General features: G+C 42.2%; 1 protein-coding gene across 1 annotated transcript in view; it reads right to left on the bottom strand.

Annotated features, from left to right (window-relative positions):
- LOC139368925 (plexin A3-like) overlaps positions 1-21,171 on the bottom strand; it is a 181,704-nt gene that overhangs the window by 85,052 nt on the left and 75,481 nt on the right. The window contains exons 5-8 of the mRNA XM_071108425.1: positions 18,883-18,983; positions 4,019-4,142; positions 2,930-3,086; positions 2,168-2,267 (exon numbers count right to left, since the gene is read on the bottom strand). Coding sequence (XP_070964526.1) covers positions 2,168-2,267; positions 2,930-3,086; positions 4,019-4,142; positions 18,883-18,983 — 482 coding nt within the window. The remainder of the gene's footprint in view (positions 1-2,167; positions 2,268-2,929; positions 3,087-4,018; positions 4,143-18,882; positions 18,984-21,171) is intronic.

Below are 21,171 nucleotides of genomic sequence, written 5' to 3' on the forward strand. Positions count from 1 at the left end.
TAATCGAACAATGTGGTCTCAACAGGCTGTTCCATTGCGAGGTCCCCCAAGACCCATCTCCTTGCCCCGGCCCGCTAGCTTTCTAGACCTTTCTAATCGACCTGGCCCGGGTATCCTGGAAGGATATTGACCTCACCCCGTCACTAGAGGATGCCTGGTTATTCTTTAAAAGTGCTTTCCTCACCATCTTAAATAAGCATGCCCCATTCAAAAAATGTAGAACTAAGAACAGATATAGCCCTTGGTTCACTCCAGACTTGACTGCCCTTGACCAGCACAAAAACATTATGTGGAGTACTGCATTAGCATCGAATAGCCCCCGCGATATGCAACTCAATTCAGGGAAGTTAGGAACAAATATACACAGTCAGTTAGGAAAGCAAAGGCTAGCCTTTTCAAACAAAAATTTGCATCCCGTAGCACAAATTGTAAAAAGTTTTGGGACACTGTAAAGTCCATGGAGAATAAGAGCACCTCCTCCCAGCTGCCCGCTGCACTGAGGCTAGGAAACACTGTCACCACTGATAAATCCACGATAATCGATCATTTCAATAAGCATTCTCCTTCACCCAAAATTTCAATAAGCTTCTCCTTCACCCAAATCCAGGTAGCTGATGTTCTGAAAGAGCGGCAAAATCTGGACCCCTACAAATCAGCAGGGCTAGACAATCTGGACCCTCTCTTTATAAAATTATCAGCCGCAATTGTTGCAACCCGTTACTAGCCTGTTCAACCTCTCTTTCGTATTGTCTGAGATTCCTAAAGATTGGAAAGCTGCCGCGGTCATCCCCCTCTTCAAAGGGGGAGACACTCTAGACCCAAACTGTTATAGACATATATCCATCCTGCCCTGCCTTTCTATCCATCCTGCCCTGTCTTCGAAAGCCAAGCTAACAAACAGATCACCGACCACTTCAAATCCCACCGTACCTTCTCCGCTATGCAATCTGGTTTCCGAGCTGGTCATGGGTATTTTTTACTTAAGTACTTTACACCACTGATCACTAGACGTGTACACTGCATGATTACCATTTCTCATTAGGTTTGTTGTTGTATTTCTCTGTCCCCAGTACCTTCAATTTTTCTGTCCCTTCTACCTGTCCCTTCTTCCTGTCCATTTCTCTGTCCCTTCTACCTGTCCATTTCTATGTCCCTGCTACCTGTCCAATTCTATGTCCCCAGTACCTGTCCATTTCTCTGTCCCTTCTTCCTGTCCATTTCTCTGTCCCTTTTACCTGTCCATTTCTCTGTCCCTTCTACCTGTCCATTTCTATGTCCCTTCTACCTGTCCATTTCTATGTCCCCAGTACCTGTCCATTTCTCTGTCCCTTCTACCTGTCCATTTCTCTGTCCCTTCTTCCTGTCCATTTATCTGTCTCGTGTACCTGTCCATTTCTCTGTCCCTTCTTCCTGTCCATTTCTCTGTCCCTTCTTCCTGTCCATTTCTCTGTCCCTTCTTCCTGTCCATTTCTCTGTCCCTTCTTCCTGTCCATTTCTCTGTCCCTTCTTCCTGTCAATTTCTCTGTCTCGTGTACCTGTCCATTTCTCTGTCTCGTGTACCTGTCCATTTCTCTGTCCCTTCTTCCTGTCCATTTCTCTGTCTCGTGTACCTGTCCATTTCTCTGTCTCGTGTACCTGTCCATTTCTCTGTCCCTTCTTCCTGTCCATTTCTCTGTCCCTTCTACCTGTCCATTTCTCTGTCCCTTCTTCCTGTCCATTTCTCTGTCTCGTGTACCTGTCCATTTCTCTGTCTCGTGTACCTGTCCATTTCTCTGTCCCTTCTTCCTGTCCATTTCTCTGTCCCTTCTTCCTGTCCATTTCTCTGTCTCGTGTACCTGTCCATTTCTCTGTCCCTTCTTCCTGTCCATGTCTCTGTACCGGTTTCTGAAATTAATTGAAAAATATTGACAATAAACATGACTTTATGCCATCTATTTTCATAGCATCATTTAAACAACTTGACAAGGAGCAAGCGCATGACTACATCCACGTTCCAAACATCTGTCAAGCCTCTCTTCTACACTGAGGTGGCTACACAGCCCGGTAGAACTCATCAAAGAATTTCAAGTGATGGACAGAACCAATCAATATGTTACTTCACTGAAAGCTCCTCTGTGTTTCCTCTCGTCCTCAGAGAGATGAGAGATCATGGTAGATAGATACTTACGACTGGAGCACGCTGCAGTTGTAGTAGATGAAGTCAGTGGTGATGAATTTGTGCCCTGTCTCCTTGGACTTCAGGGAAAGCTTTAGCACTCTCTTGTCCCCTGGAATAAAGAGAAGACCCACAGTAAACCAGACAGCCTAGAGGCTCTGAAAACATTATCAGTCCCATTCCAGGTGCTATACACCAGAAAAATAATGTTTTTCTGTCTAATTCAATAATGTAGATGTTGATAAAAATGTCTGATTGCTCCTGTCTTTTATCTACCATTTCCATTAGCAAGAGAAGTGCACTTATAGTCCAAAACAGAACCCTACAAACAGGCCACATCTCTGCTGCTAGTCCAATTATACCTGTAGGCTTGACTTCAAGATAATTGGCAAAACATTTCCAGTGGACTTTCAATAACTGCTACTAATGGAACAAAAAATGAGCTACTGCACTTTTCAGGTTCCCATCCATCAGTCCATCTGGTAAGAGCATTCAGTTGTTTTTCATAATTTTTTGAAAACACATTAAGGCCCATGTTCACATGGCTCCGAACAACTAAAACCTGGTGTACTTCAGACACATTGCAGCTGTCGTCACCACTAGTTGACATAATACAACCCACCAAGCTGTATGGAACGATAGAGCTAATTTCACACATAGTGATAAATATGATCATCAGAAAATAAAAACATATTATCACTCAATAGCTAGCACATTGTTTTATAACATTTGAATGTGTACTAGATTTATATTAGTCTCTGATAGAAGCCTTACCGTATCCCTGTGTGAGGGAGGGGACATCTCTGAGGGAGGGAGACATACAGAGGACCTGCCCCTTGGCCAGTACCTCCCCTGGGCTCTCTGTCAGCTCCTCAAACACACATGTCACCCCGGCTGACAGGCTGGGCACGTTGACCACTCTCACACTCAGCTGGAGGGAGGAGAGGGGGGAAAGGTGAGAGAGAGAAAGAGGGAGGGTGAGATAGAGAGAGAGGGGGGAGAGAGAGAGAGAGGGGGGAGAGAGAGAGGGGGGGGGGGGGGAGAGGGAGGGAGAGAGAGCGAGAAAGGGAGGGAGGGAGAGAAAAGGAGAGAGGGAGGGAGAGAGGCAGTATATTATTTGACAGTTGGAGTCATCCCTCTGCGTATCCTAAACCAGAAATCTGCAATGACAGGTTAATAATAAGCCAGCGACATATTGGTCATGTTGTGATTAGTTAGCATCGTGTTGTGATTAGCTAGCATAGTGTTGTGATTAGCTAGCATCGTGTTGTGATTAGCTAGCATCGTGTTGTGATTAGCTAGCTTCGTGTTGTGATTAGCTAGCTTCGTGTTGTGATTAGCTTGTGTCACGTTGTGATTAGCTAGCATAGTGTAGTGATTAGCGAGCATCGTGTTGTGATTAGCAAGTGTTGTGATTAGCTAGTGTCATGTTGTGATTAAATAGCATTGTGTTGTGATTAAATAGCATTGTGTTGTGATTAGCTAGTGTCATGTTGTGATTAAATAGCATCGTGTTGTGATTAGCTAGTGTCATGTTGTAATTAAATAGCATCGTGTTGTGATTAGCTAGTGTCATGTTGTGATTAAATAGCATTGTGTTGTGAATAAATAATGTTGTGATTAGCTAGTGTCATGTTGTGATTAAATAGCATTGTGTTGTGATTAAATAGTGTTATGATTAGCTAGTGTCATGTTGTGATTAAATAGCATTGTGTTGTGATTAAATAATGTTGTGATTAGCTAGTGTCATGTTGTGATTAAATAGCATTGTATTGTGATTAAATAGTGTTGTGATTAGCTAGCACAATGCAGTGATAAGCTACCGTCGTGTTTTTCTCTGGTGTGAACACAGCCTGTAATTACCTGAGTGGACGTAGAGGTCACAGATATGTTGTTAGGTGTGACACTAATGTCCACACAGTGATCTAGCTCTGTGTTGAAATGCTGCGGCTCGGCCCACTTCTCACAGGCCTCCTGTCTGGAACACCTGGGAGGAAACACAATGAGGTCAGGGGTCAATAATGATCACAATATTACATGCTGTTCTACTACTTAAATGTCAGCTCAGCTCAGTACACAGCTGAACTGGGTAACATTCAGCTCAGTACACAGCCGTATTACTGGGTAACATTCAGCTCAGTACACAGTCGTATTTCTGGGTAACATTCAGCTCAGTACACAGCTGTACTAGGTAACATTCAGCTCAGTACACAGCCGTATTACTGGGTAACATTCAGCTCAGTACACAGTCGTATTACTGGGTAACATTCAGCTCAGTACACAGCCGTATTACTGGGTAACATTCAGCTCAGTACACAGCCGTATTACTGGGTAACATTCAGCTCAGTACACAGCTGTACTGGGTAACATTCAGCTCAGTACACAGTCGTATTACTGGGTAACATTCAGCTCAGTACACAGTCGTATTACTGGGTAACATTCAGCTCAGTACACAGTCGTATTACTGGGTAACATTCAGCTCAGTACACAGCCGTATTACTGGGTAACATTAAGCTCAATACACAGTCGTATTACTGGGTAACATTCAGCTCAGTACACAGCTGTATTACTGGGTAACATTCAGCTCAGTACACAGTCGTATTACTGGGTAACATTCAGCTCAGTACACAGTCGTATTACTGGGTAACATTCAGCTCTACACAGTCGTATTACTGGGTAACATTCAGCTCAGTACACAGTCGTATTACTGGGTAACATTCAGCTCAGTACACAGTCGTATTACTGGGTAACATTCAGCTCAATACACAGCCGTATTACTGGGTAACATTCAGCTCAGTACACAGTCGTATTACTGGGTAACATTCAGCTCAGTACACAGTCGTATTACTGGGTAACATTCAGCTCAGTACACAGCCGTATTACTGGGTAACATTCAGCTCAGTACACAGCCGTATTACTGGGTAACATTCAGCTCAGTACACAGCCGTATTACTGGGTAACATTCAGCTCAGTACACAGCCGTATTACTGGGTAACATTCAGCTCAGTACACAGCCGTATTACTGGGTAACATTCAGCTCAGTACACAGCCGTATTACTGTGTAACATTCAGCTCAGCTCAGTACACAGTCGTATTACTGGGTAACATTCAGCTCAGTACACAGCCGTATTACTGGGTAACATTCAGCTCAATACACAGTCGTATTACTGGGTAACATTCAGCTCAGTACACAGCTGTATTACTGGGTAACATTCAGCTCAGTACACAGTCGTATTACTGGGTAACATTCAGCTCAGTACACAGTCGTATTACTGGGTAACATTCAGCTCAGTACACAGTCGTATTACTGGGTAACATTCAGCTCAGCTCAGTACACAGTCGTATTACTGGGTAACATTCAGCTCAGCTCAGTACACAGCCGTATTACTGGGTAACATTCAGCTCAGTACACAGTCGTATTACTGGGTAACATTCAGCTCAGTACACAGTCGTATTACTGGGTAACATTCAGCTCAGTACACAGTCGTATTACTGGGTAACATTCAGCTCAGTACACAGTCGTATTACTGGGTAACATTCAGCTCAGTACACAGCCGTATTACTGGGTAACATTCAGCTCAGTACACAGTCGTATTACTGGGTAACATTCAGCTCAGTACACAGTCGTATTACTGGGTAACATTCAGCTCAGTACACAGTCGTATTACTGGGTAACATTCAGCTCAGTACACAGCCGTATTACTGGGTAACATTCAGCTCAGTACACAGCCGTATTACTGGGTAACATTTAGCTCAGTACACAGTCGTATTACTGGGTAACATTCAGCTCAGTACACAGCCGTATTACTGGGTAACATTCAGCTCAGCTCAGTACACAGTCGTATTACTGGGTAACATTCAGCTCAGTACACAGCCGTATTACTGGGTAACATTCAGCTCAGTACACAGCTGTATTACTGGGTAACATTCAGCTCAGTACACAGCCGTATTACTGGGTAACATTCAGCTCAGTACACAGCCGTATTACTGGGTAACATTCAGCTCAGTACACAGTCGTATTACTGGGTAACATTCAGCTCAGTACACAGCTGTACTGGGTAACATTCAGCTCAGTACACAGCCGTATTACTGGATAACATTCAGCTCAGTACAGTACACAGTCGTATTACTGGGTAACATTCAGCTCAGTACACAGTCGTATTACTGGGTAACATTCAGCTCAATACACAGTCGTATTACTGGGTAACATTCAGCTCAGTACACAGTCGTATTACTGGGTAACATTCAGCTCAGTACACAGTCGTATTACTGGGTAACATTCAGCTCAGTACAGTACACAGTCGTATTACTGGGTAACATTCAGCTCAGTACACAGTCGTATTACTGGGTAACATTCAGCTCAGTACAGTACACAGTCGTATTACTGGGTAACATTCAGCTCAGTACACAGCCGTATTACTGGGTAACATTCAGCTCAGTACACAGTCGTATTACTGGGTAACATTCAGCTCAATACACAGCCGTATTACTGGGTAACATTCAGCTCAGTACAGTACACAGTCGTATTACTGGGTAACATTCAGCTCAGTACACAGCCGTAATACTGGGTAACATTCAGCTCAGTACACAGTCGTATTACTGGGTAACATTCAGCTCAGTACACAGTCGTATTACTGGGTAACATTCAGCTCAGTACACAGCCGTATTACTGGGTAACATTCAGCTCAGTACACAGCCGTATTACTGGGTAACATTCAGCTCAGCTCAGTACACAGCCGTATTACTGGGTAACATTCAGCTCAGTACACAGTCGTATTACTGGGTAACATTCAGCTCAATACACAGTCGTATTACTGGGTAACATTCAGCTCAGTACACAGCCGTATTACTGGGTAACATTCAGCTCAATACACAGTCGTATTACTGGTAACATTCAGCTCAATACACAGTCGTATTACTGGGTAACATTCAGCTCAGCTCAGTACACAGTCGTATTACTGGGTAACATTCAGCTCAGTACACAGCCGTATTACTGGGTAACATTCAGCTCAGTACACAGCCGTATTACTGGGTAACATTCAGCTCAGTACACAGTCGTATTACTGGGTAACATTCAGCTCAATACACAGTCGTATTACTGGGTAACATTCAGCTCAATACACAGTCGTATTACTGGGTAACATTCAGCTCAGTACACAGTCGTATTACTGGGTAACATTCAGCTCAGTACACAGCCGTATTACTGGGTAACATTCAGCTCAATACACAGTCGTATTACTGGGTAACATTCAGCTCAATACACAGTCGTATTACTGGGTAACATTCAGCTCAGTACACAGTCGTATTACTGGGTAACATTCAGCTCAGTACACAGTCGTATTACTGGGTAACATTCAGCTCAGCTCAGTACACAGCTGTATTACTGGGTAACATTCAGCTCAATACACAGTCGTATTACTGGGTAACATTCAGCTCAGTACACAGTCGTATTACTGGGTAACATTCAGCTCAGTACAGTACACAGTCGTATTACTGGGTAACATTCAGCTCAGTACACAGTCGTATTACTGGGTAACATTCAGCTCAGTACACAGTCGTATTACTGGGTAACATTCAGCTCAGCTCAGTACACAGTCGTATTACTGGGTAACATTCAGCTCAGTACACAGTCGTATTACTGGGTAACATTCAGCTCAGTACACAGTCGTATTACTGGGTAACATTCAGCTCAGTACACAGTCGTATTACTGGGTAACATTCAGCTCAGTACACAGTCGTATTACTGGGTAACATTCAGCTCAGTACACAGTCGTATTACTGGGTAACATTCAGCTCAGTACACAGACGTATTACTGGGTAACATTCAGCTCAGCTCAGTACACAGTCGTATTACTGGGTAAAAATTCATGCACTCCATTGTCCAACAGAGCCCTGGGAATCTGGGACAAATTCATAACTTCAGGAATAAGCTTTAGGTGTAACAAATGACTGAGTTGGCCTCAAAGAGCAGGTTGGGTATGAGCAGAAGCACACAAATGATACCAGTGTATATCATGAACACACATTTAGGAAAATATGTGAAAATATTTTGAAAACATTTGAAATATGCTGAGCCATGCTGAGTTCAAAGTTGTTTTTGTAACCAACTTCCCAATTGTTCGCTTAATGCTGCATAGCAGAAACTTTTATTCTGATAATTGACTCATCGGGGTCTGGATAATACAGTTGATGTCGAATGTTTACATACACCTTAGCCAAATACATTTAAACTCAGTTTTTCACAATTCCTGACATTTAATCCTAGTAAAAATTCCCTGTCTTAGGTCAGTTAGGATCACCACTTTATTTTAAGAATGTGAAATGTCAGAATAATAGAAGAGAGAATGATTTATTTCAGCTTTTATTTCTTTCATCACATTCCCAGTGGATCAGAAGTTTACATACAGTCATTTAGAATTTGGTAGCATTGCCTTTACATTGTTTAACTTGGGTCAAACGTTTTGGGAAGCCTTCCACAAGCTTCCCACAATAAGTTGGGTGAATTTTGGCCCATTCCCCCTGACAGAGCTGGTGTAACTGAGTCAGGTTTGTAGGCCTCCTTACTCGCACACGCTTTTTCAGTTCAGCCCACAACTTTTCTAAAGGATTGAGGTCAGGGCTTTGTGATGGCCACTCCAATACCTTGACTTTGTTGTCCTGAAGCCATTTTGCCTCAACTTTGGAAGTATGCTTGGGGTCATTGTCCAATTGGAAGACCCATTTGCGACCAAGCTTTAACTATCTGACTGATGTCTTGAGATGTTGCTTCAATGAATCCCCATAATTTTCCTCCCTCATGATGACATCTATTTTGTGAAGTGCACCTGTCACTCCTGCAGCAAAGCACCCCCACAACATGATGCTGCCCCCCCGTGCGTCACGGTTGGGATGGTGTTCCTCGGCTTGCAAGCTTCCCCCCTTTTCCTCCAAACACAACGATGGTCATTATGGCCAAACAGTTCTATTTTTGTTTCATCAGACCAGAGGACATTTATTCAGAAAGTACAATCTTTGTCCCAATGTGCAGTTGCAAACCGTAGTCTGGCTTTTTTTAAGGCGGTTTTGGAGCAGTGTGTTCTTCCTTGCTGAGCGGCCTTTCAGGTTTTCTGAGGTCTTGGCTGATTTCAAGCAAAGAGGCACTGAGTTTGAAGGTAGGCCTTGAAATACATCCACAGGTACACCTTCAATTGACTCAAATTAGGTCAATTAGCCATGACATCATTTTCTGGAATTTTCCAAGCTGTTTAAAGGCACAGTCAACTCAGTGTATGTAAACTTCTGACCCACTGGATTTGTGATACAGTGAATTATAAGTGAAATAATCTGTCTGTAAACAATTGTTGGAAAAATGACTTGTGTAATGCACAAAGTAGATGTCCTAACCGACTTGCCAAAACTATAGCTTGTTAACAAGAAATTTGTGGAGTGGTTGAACAATGAGTTTTAATGACTCCAACCTAAGCGTACGTAAACTTCCAACTGTATATAATAATAATATATGCCGTTTAGCAGACGATTTTTGTCACGTCTGCTCCCGCTCTGATTGTTTTTTGTCTTTATTTTCTTGTATGCTGACGCTGTTCCTGTCTTATTTCATGTCCGTTATTTATTAAATGTTTTACTCCCCATACCTGTTTCGTCTCAGGTTAATCTCAGGTTAATGCCACATAGCAGCCTCTCTCTCTCATTGCGGTTTTATTTTAACCTCTCTGCGAGTAAGGCTAGTTTCCAGAATTGCTGCCTGTCTGACGTGCCCAAAGTAAACTGCGTGTTACTCAGGCCCAGAAGCTAGGATATGTATATAATTGGTAGAATTGGATAGAAAACACGCTGAAGTTTATAAAACTGTTAAAATAATGTCTGTGAGTATAACATAATCGATATAGCAGGCAAAAACCCGAGGAGAATCCACCCGGGAATATTTTTTTGTAGCTCAGAATGACTTCCAATGCAATGCTATTGAAAGATCTAATTTCCGCCTCCCAGATTGCAGTTCCTATGGCTTCCAGTAGATGTCAACAGTCTTTATACAAGGTTTTAGGCTTGTTTTCTTTTTAAATGAAGATGTATTTGTAGTCGTTCCAAGTTGAGCGCCGGGGCAAAAGTAGTCTTTTGAGTGCGTGAACGTGGGCGCGCTCTTTGTTCTTTTCCTTTGCTATTGACCATAGTAATCTCCTTCTGAAATATTATAATTTATTTAGATATTAGACAACATGAGGGCTAATAAAAAACATTGTTTGACTCGTTTGGACGAACTTTGCTGGTAAATTTTTGGAATCCTCTGTATGCATGTTGAAGGACTGGATTATTGAATTCAATGGCGACAACTAAATGGCGTTTTTGGGATATAAAGGACTTTATCGAACAAAACAACCATTTATTATTTAGCTGGGACCCTTTTGATTGCAAACAGAGGAAGATATTCAAAAGTAAGTGATTTATTTTATCACTATTTGTTATTTCGTGACGCCTGTGCTGGTTTGAAAAATATGCTAATGTGAGGTGCTGTCCTCAGACAATTGAATGCTATGCTTTCGCCGTGAAGCCTTTTTGAAATCTGACAATGCAGTTTGATTACCAAGATTCTATGCTAAAGAATCATGTATGACACTTGTATTTTCATGAATGTTTAATATTACGATTTTGCATTTTGAATTTGGCGCCCTCCGATTTCACCGGATGTTGTCGAATTTGATCCCGTTAGCGGGATCTCCGCTCGAAGTGGTTTTAAACCTGCTATTTTCTGCTGTGGAAGAAAATTTCCTATTTTTGTCCAAACAGATTCTAAGGAGCAGCCTGATATGAAAACATTTATAACAGCAAGACATTTGTTAAACATGGCGTTACTGTCAGTGTAGTGGTTAACTTCTTGATTCTACTTGAGACGCATATGTCTCAAGTAGGCACCTGGAAATGCAAATGCGCTACGCTAAATGCTAAATGTACTCGTTAAAACTCAAACCTTGATCAAAATTCACAAGCAGGGTATTGAATTAAAGCTACACTCGTTGTGAACCTAGCCAACAAGTCAGATTTTTAAAATGCTTTTCGGCGAAAGCATGAGAAGCTATTATCTGATAGCATGCAACACCTCACAATGCCTGAATGCGACGTAAACAAAGACTCTGCTTATCCGACGCAGCACAAAACGCAGAAATAAAATATAAAACATTCATTACCTTTGACGAGCTTCTTTCTTGGCACTCCTATATGCCCCATACACATCACTATTGGGTCTTTTTTTCGTTTAAATCGGTCCATATATACCCAAAATAGCTTTCTATGGAAGCTGTGTCATTCAGAAAAAAACATTGTTTTTAAACGCTGCGTCATTTTTTAAAATTAAAAAAGTCGACGATAAACTTTCACAAAACACTTCGAAATCCTTTTGTAATCCAACTTTAGGTATTAGTAAACGTTTATAATCTATCAAAATGATTACAGGGCGATGTATATTCAATAGCTCCTCGTCTGCAAATCAATGGCTGCCAATGTCCACATTTACAGCATCCTGGTGGAGACTGGAAGAAACGGAAGCCAGATAGTTGGATTTTCCAACAAAAAATTCAATTGAAAATGACGACAATGGCGACATCGTGTGGAATTTGTATGAATTGCATGCAGGTCGATATTACATTTTGTCCCCTTTTAACAACCCATGGAAGTGACTTATGGAAATTATTTTTAGCTTTCAGAGAGCAGTTTTTCTTGCGTTTTTCAATGAAACACACGATCTGTTATAGTCACAGCCGTGATTTAACCAGTTTTAGAAACTTCAGAGTGTTTTCTATCCACACATCCTAATCATATGCATATACTATATTCCTGGCATGAGTAGCAGGACGCTGAAAAGTTGCGCGATTTTTAACAGAATGTTCGAAAAAGGAGGGGGTAGAAGTAAGATTAAAGGGGCGATCTGCATTTCGCTACATTCATTTATTAACTTATAAACTCATTATATAAACCCATTGAATCTTGAAGAATATAAATTGCAAATGCCTCATGAGCTTAGTTCAACTGTCGTACCCCATCAGAACCCAAACTATAAGCTTGTTTTACTCTAATGATTGTAAACAATGTAAATGTAAACAAACACTCTAGAGACTCAAATATATCATTTTGATATCATGGATGGTCAGTCCTTTCATCAATAGCTCTGTTTATGAACTTGAGAATGGTTGTATTTCTCCAGCCCCATCCCTCAGCTTTTTAGCGAAACAGTGGCAGGGGGAAAACTTTTTTTATTGTTTTTGACCGCTGATTGCCGCTTTAAAGGAAAATTCCACCCCCAAAACTATCTTCTGGTTTCGATTCAATAGTCATACAGACTGTATTTCTGTATTTTGAAAGTTATATATCTTGACGACTTGATTGATAGTTACGTATCTTGAAAACTTGATTGCTGACATCCAAAACATTTTGGGACTATATCAAAAATGGACGAATGATACAAATACCAAAAGATAGCTTTTGGATGGAGTTTTTCTTTAAGCTTGACAGCTGCACTGAAAGTGGCTGAGGATTATCACCAATAAAAACTCCTGCTTATGCACCAACCAATAAGCCACTGGATATTACTGCACACGACTAGGGATCATCTCACATTGAGACAGACAGAGCAAAGCAGAGTATCAGATAGAACAGGGTCGAGGATGACAGCACCACTTCCCTACAATCTCCATTAACACCATCACCAAAAACTATTACATCAAATACTATAAAGTGATGAAAATGTAATATAAGGAAAAATAAACATCAATGGAAAAAATACTGGCAAGAAAAACAAGCCTGAAATGTATCACATGCCTACTTATATTATACAAGCCATTAAATGTGAGAAAGCAGAAGCAGTGAAGCAGAAATGGTGATTTGAAGGTTACCATTCAACTTAAGCGTGTGATAATTGAATTTGGATCGTCTGTGGAAGGAAAGTTATTTTATTTTCCTTTAGAGGAAGCACTTCTAAAAGAATTAAGAAGCCGCTGAAGTTCCAGGGCTGTTTTTCACCCAAGACGCAACACACCATTAATGATTTGTTTACTTCTAATTAAAACCATATGTCTGGGGACAGAATGGGGGTAGGCTTAATTAAAAATGCAGGGCCTAGCACCAGACAAGACTGTTCTCTGTACAGTAAGTGGAACTGTGGTGTCTCCTCACAAGCCACCAACCATTCAGATCACTGGGATTCTTTCTGTTGCTTTGTCATATCTTCTCCTTCAGTTCCCAGAAATTAGATTTCATTATATTACACTGCAGGCCTCTTCCTAGTGGAATGGCAGATATGTGATTTATGGTGAAATGTTGTCCCCCTGGGGTGAAGGCTCTCTCTCTCTCTCTCTCTCCCTCTCTCCCTCTCTCTCTCCCCCTCTCTCTCTCTCTCTCCCTCTCTCTCTCAGCCCCACCATGACGCCATGAGAAAGCCAGGGGATCAAGGACTTGCATTAGTGAGGTTCATCTTCTGTTCTCTGTGGGGACAAAATGGACTCACCACATCTTCAATTAGCAGGTGATGAGGCCTCTGTAATATATGATCAAGTGAAATAGGGCTATAAACTGTCAGAGGAGAATGTAGCGAGGTGCTAGAGGCCAGAGGAACGTGGGTGAGAAACGGGAGATTGGGCGGTCACATTAACCCTAAGAGAAAGCGTTAATGTGAGCATATCACGCTGAGCATATCACTTCATTTCAACTAGCGTTCTTTTTTTGAAACTTTTTTTTTCTCAGTTCAAATTGAGTCATTCCTTACGGCAATTCACCATTTCAGGTTTCACAAATTCTATTACCCTGCCCTTATTCCGTATCCTCAAAGTCAAATGAATCCAAGGATATATGTTCACACGATAGTCTAAATCACATTATGCTTAGAGCTCCCTGTTGATTCTGACTCTAAAAGGCAGATATTCACCTTGTTCAAATCATTCATTGGACAAAGCAGAAGAAAAAAGCCTTCCATAACACATGTAAATGATCTAATGATAATGGCATTACATAATTCAAATTGGAGTGTTGGGGTTAACTGGGAAGCACTGGGACACAGAGACAGGATCAAGGATCAATTGAGCACATTAATTGATATTGGGGAGGGTGGGGCCGTAACTGCCTCTAAGGGTCTGGGTTAATTATCTAGTTGACTTTGATTAGTGAGAAAGACGACACAAGAGACGATCAAGTCTGCTGAAGGGGTGAAACCATATTGACAGGACAGTCACTTATCGCCAGCTTTTTTACTGTCCTTTTTACTATAACCTTCAACCATGTTAATCTGAAACACCGTCCCTCAAAGACATGTTCAGAATGTGCATTTGGGTTCTGCAAATGCCGGATTAAAGAAAGACATTTGTCAAGACAGCAAACATTGCAAATGAGAGTTTCATGTAATAAAAGTTGCTCTAATTAAAAGAATACGCTGACAATCCCAGTTATATTTAAATGAAGGCAGAGGTTTCATCGTTTATAGAACATTAATGAAGTATCTTGAGTAAGGGGTGTTTCCACAAGATAAATGCCACGAGACACTCTAACCAAGGGCCCCCTCAACAGATACAGTAGCAGACAAATACACAAAATAAGCCTGATTTGAATCACACTGCAAGTCCATCTTCCAGTTTCCTGTTGTTGCCATGGACACAGACCATTTCCCAGGGTGCACTTAGTTTTTTCCCCCTCCTCTACCCTGGCTCCACTAACATGATGGCTAGAGGCTAAAGAGCCCCGGGGGAATAGCAGACAAAGCCCAGACAACAACAGGTAAAAGAAAGGAAGCAGGTCAAAGCTAGTCTCCCAATCCAGAGTGTGTTTGGCTTTTATTTGTATTTTTTAAGAGCCATCCCTCATGGCAACCCATCTCCCCAAGGGAAGGGGAGCTCTGGCAACACAGATTAAGAATTAAGATTTAACAACCCCCCCAAATTTCCCTGAATCTTTATTTCGGAGCATCACTCCCATATGTGTCAAGACAGTAACACGACAAGCGATAAGTGCTTTGATAAATGTAGATATTACAGATGAGAGGAGCACATGGTGACACCCACCACAGCTTTCATATGAAAAGTCATAAATCAGGCAGTGCATTCAGATTGATAAGTGATTTAAATGAGGTCTTGAGAGTTATGTCACATCGATGTACCAAAATAAAGCTCTCTATCTGTGAAATGAGAGCAAGGAGGTGAATGGGGCCATTGCAGACATCTGTGGTAAACACTGAATTATAAACCAGGTCGTTTGTGTCCTGGATGTTGATTGGCTGAATGCCGTGGTAAAATCAGACAATATACCATGGCTATGATGCAAAAAACGTGTTTACTGTTGTAATTATGCTGGTAACCAGTTTATAATAGCAATAAGGCTCCTCAGGGGTTTGTGGCATATGGCCAATATACTACGGCTAAGGGCTGTATCCAGGCACTCCGCTTTGTGCCTAAGAACAGCCCTTAGCCTTGGTATATTGGCCTTATACCAAACCAAGCTTTATTTATCAAATCAAGCTTTATTTATACAGCACATTTATAGAGCTATATTTATACAGCACATTTATAGAGCTATATTTATACAGCACATTTATAGAGCTATATTTATACAGCACATTTATAGAGCTTTATTTATACAGCACATTTATAGAGCTTTATTTATACAGCACATTTATAGAGCTATATTTATACAGCACATTTATAGAGCTATATTTATACAGCACATTTATAGAGCTTTATTTATACAGACATGGAATGCAATGCAATTTGCTTTACAGGAAATAAAATAAATGAAAAACAATGAAATAAAAGGTGAAATATTTACAACACAAAAAACTAAAGAATGACACAAACTGAACAACTAAAAAGCACCCCGAGGAAAATCAAAGCAAAAAAAAATTGTTTTAAGATCTCTTTGAAATATATCCACAGTTTGGGCTCCCCTCAGGTTCTCTGGCAGGCTTATCCAGAGGCTGGGGTCATACTGTAGTAACTAAAGGATGTCTCTCCATGCCTCTTGGTCCTAGGCTTTGGGATAGTTAAAAGGCTGTCTCTCCATGCCTCTTGGTCCTAAGCTTTGGGATAGCTAAAAGGCCAGAGGACCCGAGGGACCTACTGGATACAGAACTTAAAAGCATGTCTGATGTGTTGGGGTGCACAATCGTGGGTTGATTTAAAAACCAACAGAATAATCCTAAAATTAATTCTAAAACTCACAAGCAACCAGTGAAAAGACTTCAGTGTAATGTGTGCTCTTCGTCTGGTCTTGGTCAGTAGCCATGCTGCAGCATTCTGTATGTTTTGCAGTTGATCAATGGCTTTCTTGGGTAGACCAGACAGGAGAGCATTACAGTAGTCAAACCTGCTTGAAATAAAATAATGGATGAGTCTCTCTGTATCCGCCTGAGATAGAAATGGCCGCACCTTGGCAATGTCAGGCAGTTGGACCACACCCCCTCTGGCATTACTGTTTAATGTAACTCCGCTGAAGTGGCTACCTCATGGTCAAAAAGCTATATCCCCACAGGAATCATAAAGGTCAGTATGCTTTACAAAAGTCAGTATATTATTAGTTTCATTTCAGGACCTGTGACCACATCCACTGGCCTAGAAAAGGTCATATCGAAGATATTGAAGAAACCACATTGAGTTTTAGTAGTCCGGTCAGAAACCCCCAAAAATGAAACACAATCTAAAGTTAAGCACCAAGTAAAGTGTGTGCTGTCTGAAAACGTGGCTCATTGACTGGGGTTGAATAGGAGATGCCCATTGTGGTCCATGGAAGCGAGTCATTGGAGTAATTTGAGCTTGCGCCTGTACATGAATGAGCAGTCTGAGGTTGCCTGGCCTGGCCTGCATCTTGCTAGGATGAACAATACCCTGCTCTCTGTTTCTCATGAGCCCCAACATTCAGATTCCACTGATCATGTGACCTGACCTGAGTGTGTGTGTTGTCCCACAGAACGAATGTCACCCATCTCAATCTGACTCAATAAACATCCCTTTCTTTCTCTGTTTAAGCATCAGAGGGGTTCAAGTAGACATACTGACAGACAGAAAAAACAGAGAGCCTGACAGACAGCCTGACAGACAGACATACAGCCTGACAGACAGCCTGACAGGCAGCTTGACAGACAGACATACAGCCTGACAGACAGACAGACAGCCTGACAGACAGATAGCCTGTCAGACAGACAGCCTGACAGACAGCTTGACAGACAGACATACAGCCTGACAGACAGACATACAGCCTGACAGACAGCCTGACAGACAGCTTGACAGACAGACATACAGCCTGACAGACAGACAGATAGCCTGTCAGACAGACAGCCTGACAGACAGCTTGACAGACAGACAGCCTGACAGACAGACAGCCTGACAGACAGACAGACAGCCTGACAGACAGACAGACAGACAGACAGACAGACAGACAACCTGACAGACAGACAGCAGGTTGAAGCCACATAAAGGTGCTGAACCGGAGAGGATGGAAATAGAAGAGGATTGTGTCACTCTGGGATGTCGCTTCACCAGAGAGGAACAGAGGTTTGACATGTGAATCGGGCACAATTTAGCCATTCAATCTTCTCATCACTTTGCCTGATCTCACACTAATTGTGCTGTGCAGTGGTTGTCACAAGTTTGTGTAAAAAAAAAAAACATTTGCGCGGAATACTGAATTGCTATGCAGAGAAATATCATTTTCAAACTAGTTTGGCAAATATCTATGCAAATGATTCCATTATCAGTCCCAGATTCTAATCTTAATTAAATATTGTTATCTTGATAAAGGACTGAATGAAAATTCCACAATGGTCGTCATTGAGGTCCTAGGCTCAGAAAAATATTTTCATCTACCTCTGAACATTATCTAGATATGCAACACAGGGGAAACATTGGACTGCTGACACCAGGCCCTGGTGTGAGAAATGTCACATAATGAAACAATTTCAGGACTCTCTATAATTCATATAAAACCCATAGCTTGCTGTTTAAAAGGCATGTGCTTCAATTTCCTGTCCCCTTTATTTCCCTACCTTTAGAGTTACTTTGTTTTTCCATTAATCATGGCCTATGTCAGAGAAAACCCCTCCATATTGTGGCCATTACACTCGATAAAGGGTACACTCTTCAGCCACACATGCTTCCCCCTTCGCAGGCTTCCCTTCTCCCCCGTGGCAGGACACAGCACTCTCTCATGATGTTCCCAGCCAATTCATTTACAGTGGGACTGGAGGAAAAATGTGCCTGATGACAAGTGAGGGAGTGAGGGAGGAGTGGCAGAGGGCCAGCAATATCCAGACGTTTCCTGAGCTCCGACCTACCAGCTGCTGCCTAAGGGTCAGCCCAAAAGGGTCAACAGGAAGGAGCACATTTGGGGCAGCTGTCACCTGTCACTTCCTGTGTGGAGCGGACCAGGTGGACTGGGTAACAGCACGCAGCTTCCCACTAGTTTGGCTGAACCCCGAACCTCTCAGTGGTCCATTAAAAGTTCAGAATCTACCAGATGTATTACTGCTACTTTCCAACAGCATCTGGCCTCCCGATGTTTAACAGAGCCCATTTTATTCTCCCTTTGATTGGTATCAAAATGTCACCTTGAAAATCCGTGCAGCCGCTCAGGAATCAATTCATTCTCATATAGTTGGTATCGACTGAGGCAACTTGATCACACTAAAACAACCACGCTTTTAGTTTTCCCAATAAGTTCATCTACCCACAGAGAAGATAAGAGCATATGTAAAGTGAGCCACTTACTTGTTGTGAAGTACACACCATCCACAGTGGGGGTCTCCAGAGCCCAGACAGGTTTTACAGGTGGTGTACTGGCCACAGCTCTCCACAGGTAACCGGCTGACCTGCAGAACACAACTGAGCTTATCATCTTTATTCAACACACTTTCAGACTCACACGGGCACTGTTCACTGTGCTTTCCTCACCTTCTCAATCTTTTTTTACGCGAGGGTCAAACAAATCTAAATCCCAGCCGTAACCATGAACTTGTCATGATACCGTTTAGTTTATGTAAGATATGAAAATCAACTGAAAGTGGAAATGTATTGCTCACAATTTGAATGGGTTTTGGGACACATCCGTGCTTCAACTACTAAATCATTTCCTGACACGAGGTCTGAATCCATTTATTAAACTGCAGTGATAGAGAGAGTGGGTCAGTTCATTATTACACTGCAGTGATAGAGAGAGTGGGTCAGTTCATTATTAAACTGCAGTGATAGAGAGAGTGGGTCAGTTCATTATTACACTGCAGTGATAGAGAGAGTGGGTCAGTTCATTATTACACTGCAGTGATAGAGAGAGTGGGTCAGTTCATTATTACACTGCAGTGATAGAGAGAGTGGGTCAGTTCATTAATAAACTACAGTGATAGAGAGAGTGGGTCAGTTCATTATTACACTGCAGTGATAGAGAGAGTGGGTCAGTTCATTATTACACTGCAGTGATAGAGAGAGTGGGTCAGTTCATTATTACACTGCAGTGATAGAGAGAGTGGGTCAGTTCATTAATAAACTACAGTGATAGAGAGAGTGGGTCAGTTCATTATTACACTGCAGTGATAGAGAGAGTGGGTCAGTTCATTATTACACTGCAGTGATAGAGAGAGTGGGTCAGTTCATTATTACACTGCAGTGATAGAGAGAGTGGGTCAGTTCATTATTACACTGCAGTGATAGAGAGAGTGGGTCAGTTCATTATTAAACTGCAGTGATAGAGAGAGTGGGTCAGTTCATTATTACACTGCAGTGATAGAGAGAGTGGGTCAGTTCATTATTACACTGCAGTGATAGAGAGAGTGGGTCAGTTCATTATTACACTGCAGTGATAGAGAGAGTGGGTCAGTTCATTATTACACTGCAGTGATAGAGAGAGTGGGTCAGTTCATTATTACACTGCAGTGATAGAGAGAGTGGGTCAGTTCATTATTACACTGCAGTGATAGAGAGAGTAGGTCAGTTCATTATTAAACTGCAGTGATAGAGAGAGTGGGTCAGTTCATTATTACACTGCAGTGATAGAGAGAGTGGGTCAGTTCATTATTACACTGCAGTGATAGAGAGAGTGGGTCAGTTCATTATTACACTGCAGTGATAGAGAGAGTGGGTCAGTTCATTATTACACTGCAGTGATAGAGAGAGTGGGTCAGTTCACCAGTGTTAGTCAACATTTCAAAACTTTAAGCGCTAGACGACTTATTCAGCGCATCACCCAGGGCTTATAGACAGCAACTAAATGGCTCAGGACAGACTCAGTGGGGAGCGTCATTTACGGTCGTTCCCTCGTCGTAAACATGCAGTCTAATAGGTTGCCTTGAACGATGGATTTAAATAAAAAAATACATTCTGTTTGAGTGACCTTCCCCCTCCCTTTGGCAGTAAGAGATGACCAGATGTCTCAGGGCAATGTACCACAGGTGCCCATTCTCTTTCTCTGCATGCTAACCCTGTCTCCTTAAAGGACATGGACAACGATCTCCTCACAGCTCACTGCAGCTCTCCTAAAGTTCTGAAATGCTGACTCTCAGAGGACCTAACCTTGGATCGTCTTTAAAAATGAATTTTGTAACAGAGAAAAACACAATCCCGCCAAAAAGGGATGTGGCGTTGCCTTTCAAGTTGCTGTTGAGTTCCTGGTTCCTGGCACTGCTGCAGTGAAGAATGCTACTAGCATTAGCACTAACCGCTAACCCTGGCAGGCCCTGCCTCTCTGACTCTGTCTCCAGTGTCAGGGAGTCAGGCCGCAGGCTGTGGGTGGGCGAGGTGTTATGCCGAGCGCTGCGCTTCCTGTCCCATGCTAATTTATGCTGCAAAGTGCCAGCGCGTAAACACACCATCCCACCACCGACACCGCTTTGTAATCCTCTGCCCTCAAGTCTGTGTCTCTGGCACGATGCTCGGTTCGACACGCAACATCCCACAAGGTCCTTGTGGACAGACAGCTCACAAAGGGATGGAATTAAACAAGTCAACTCTGAAGTGGAGGTCGATTCAAGAGACTAAAATCGAACATTTTATTAGATGGAAAATAAA

This window comes from Oncorhynchus clarkii, chromosome 16 (genome assembly GCF_045791955.1).
Source record: "Oncorhynchus clarkii lewisi isolate Uvic-CL-2024 chromosome 16, UVic_Ocla_1.0, whole genome shotgun sequence".
Classification (NCBI taxonomy): domain Eukaryota; kingdom Metazoa; phylum Chordata; class Actinopteri; order Salmoniformes; family Salmonidae; genus Oncorhynchus; species Oncorhynchus clarkii.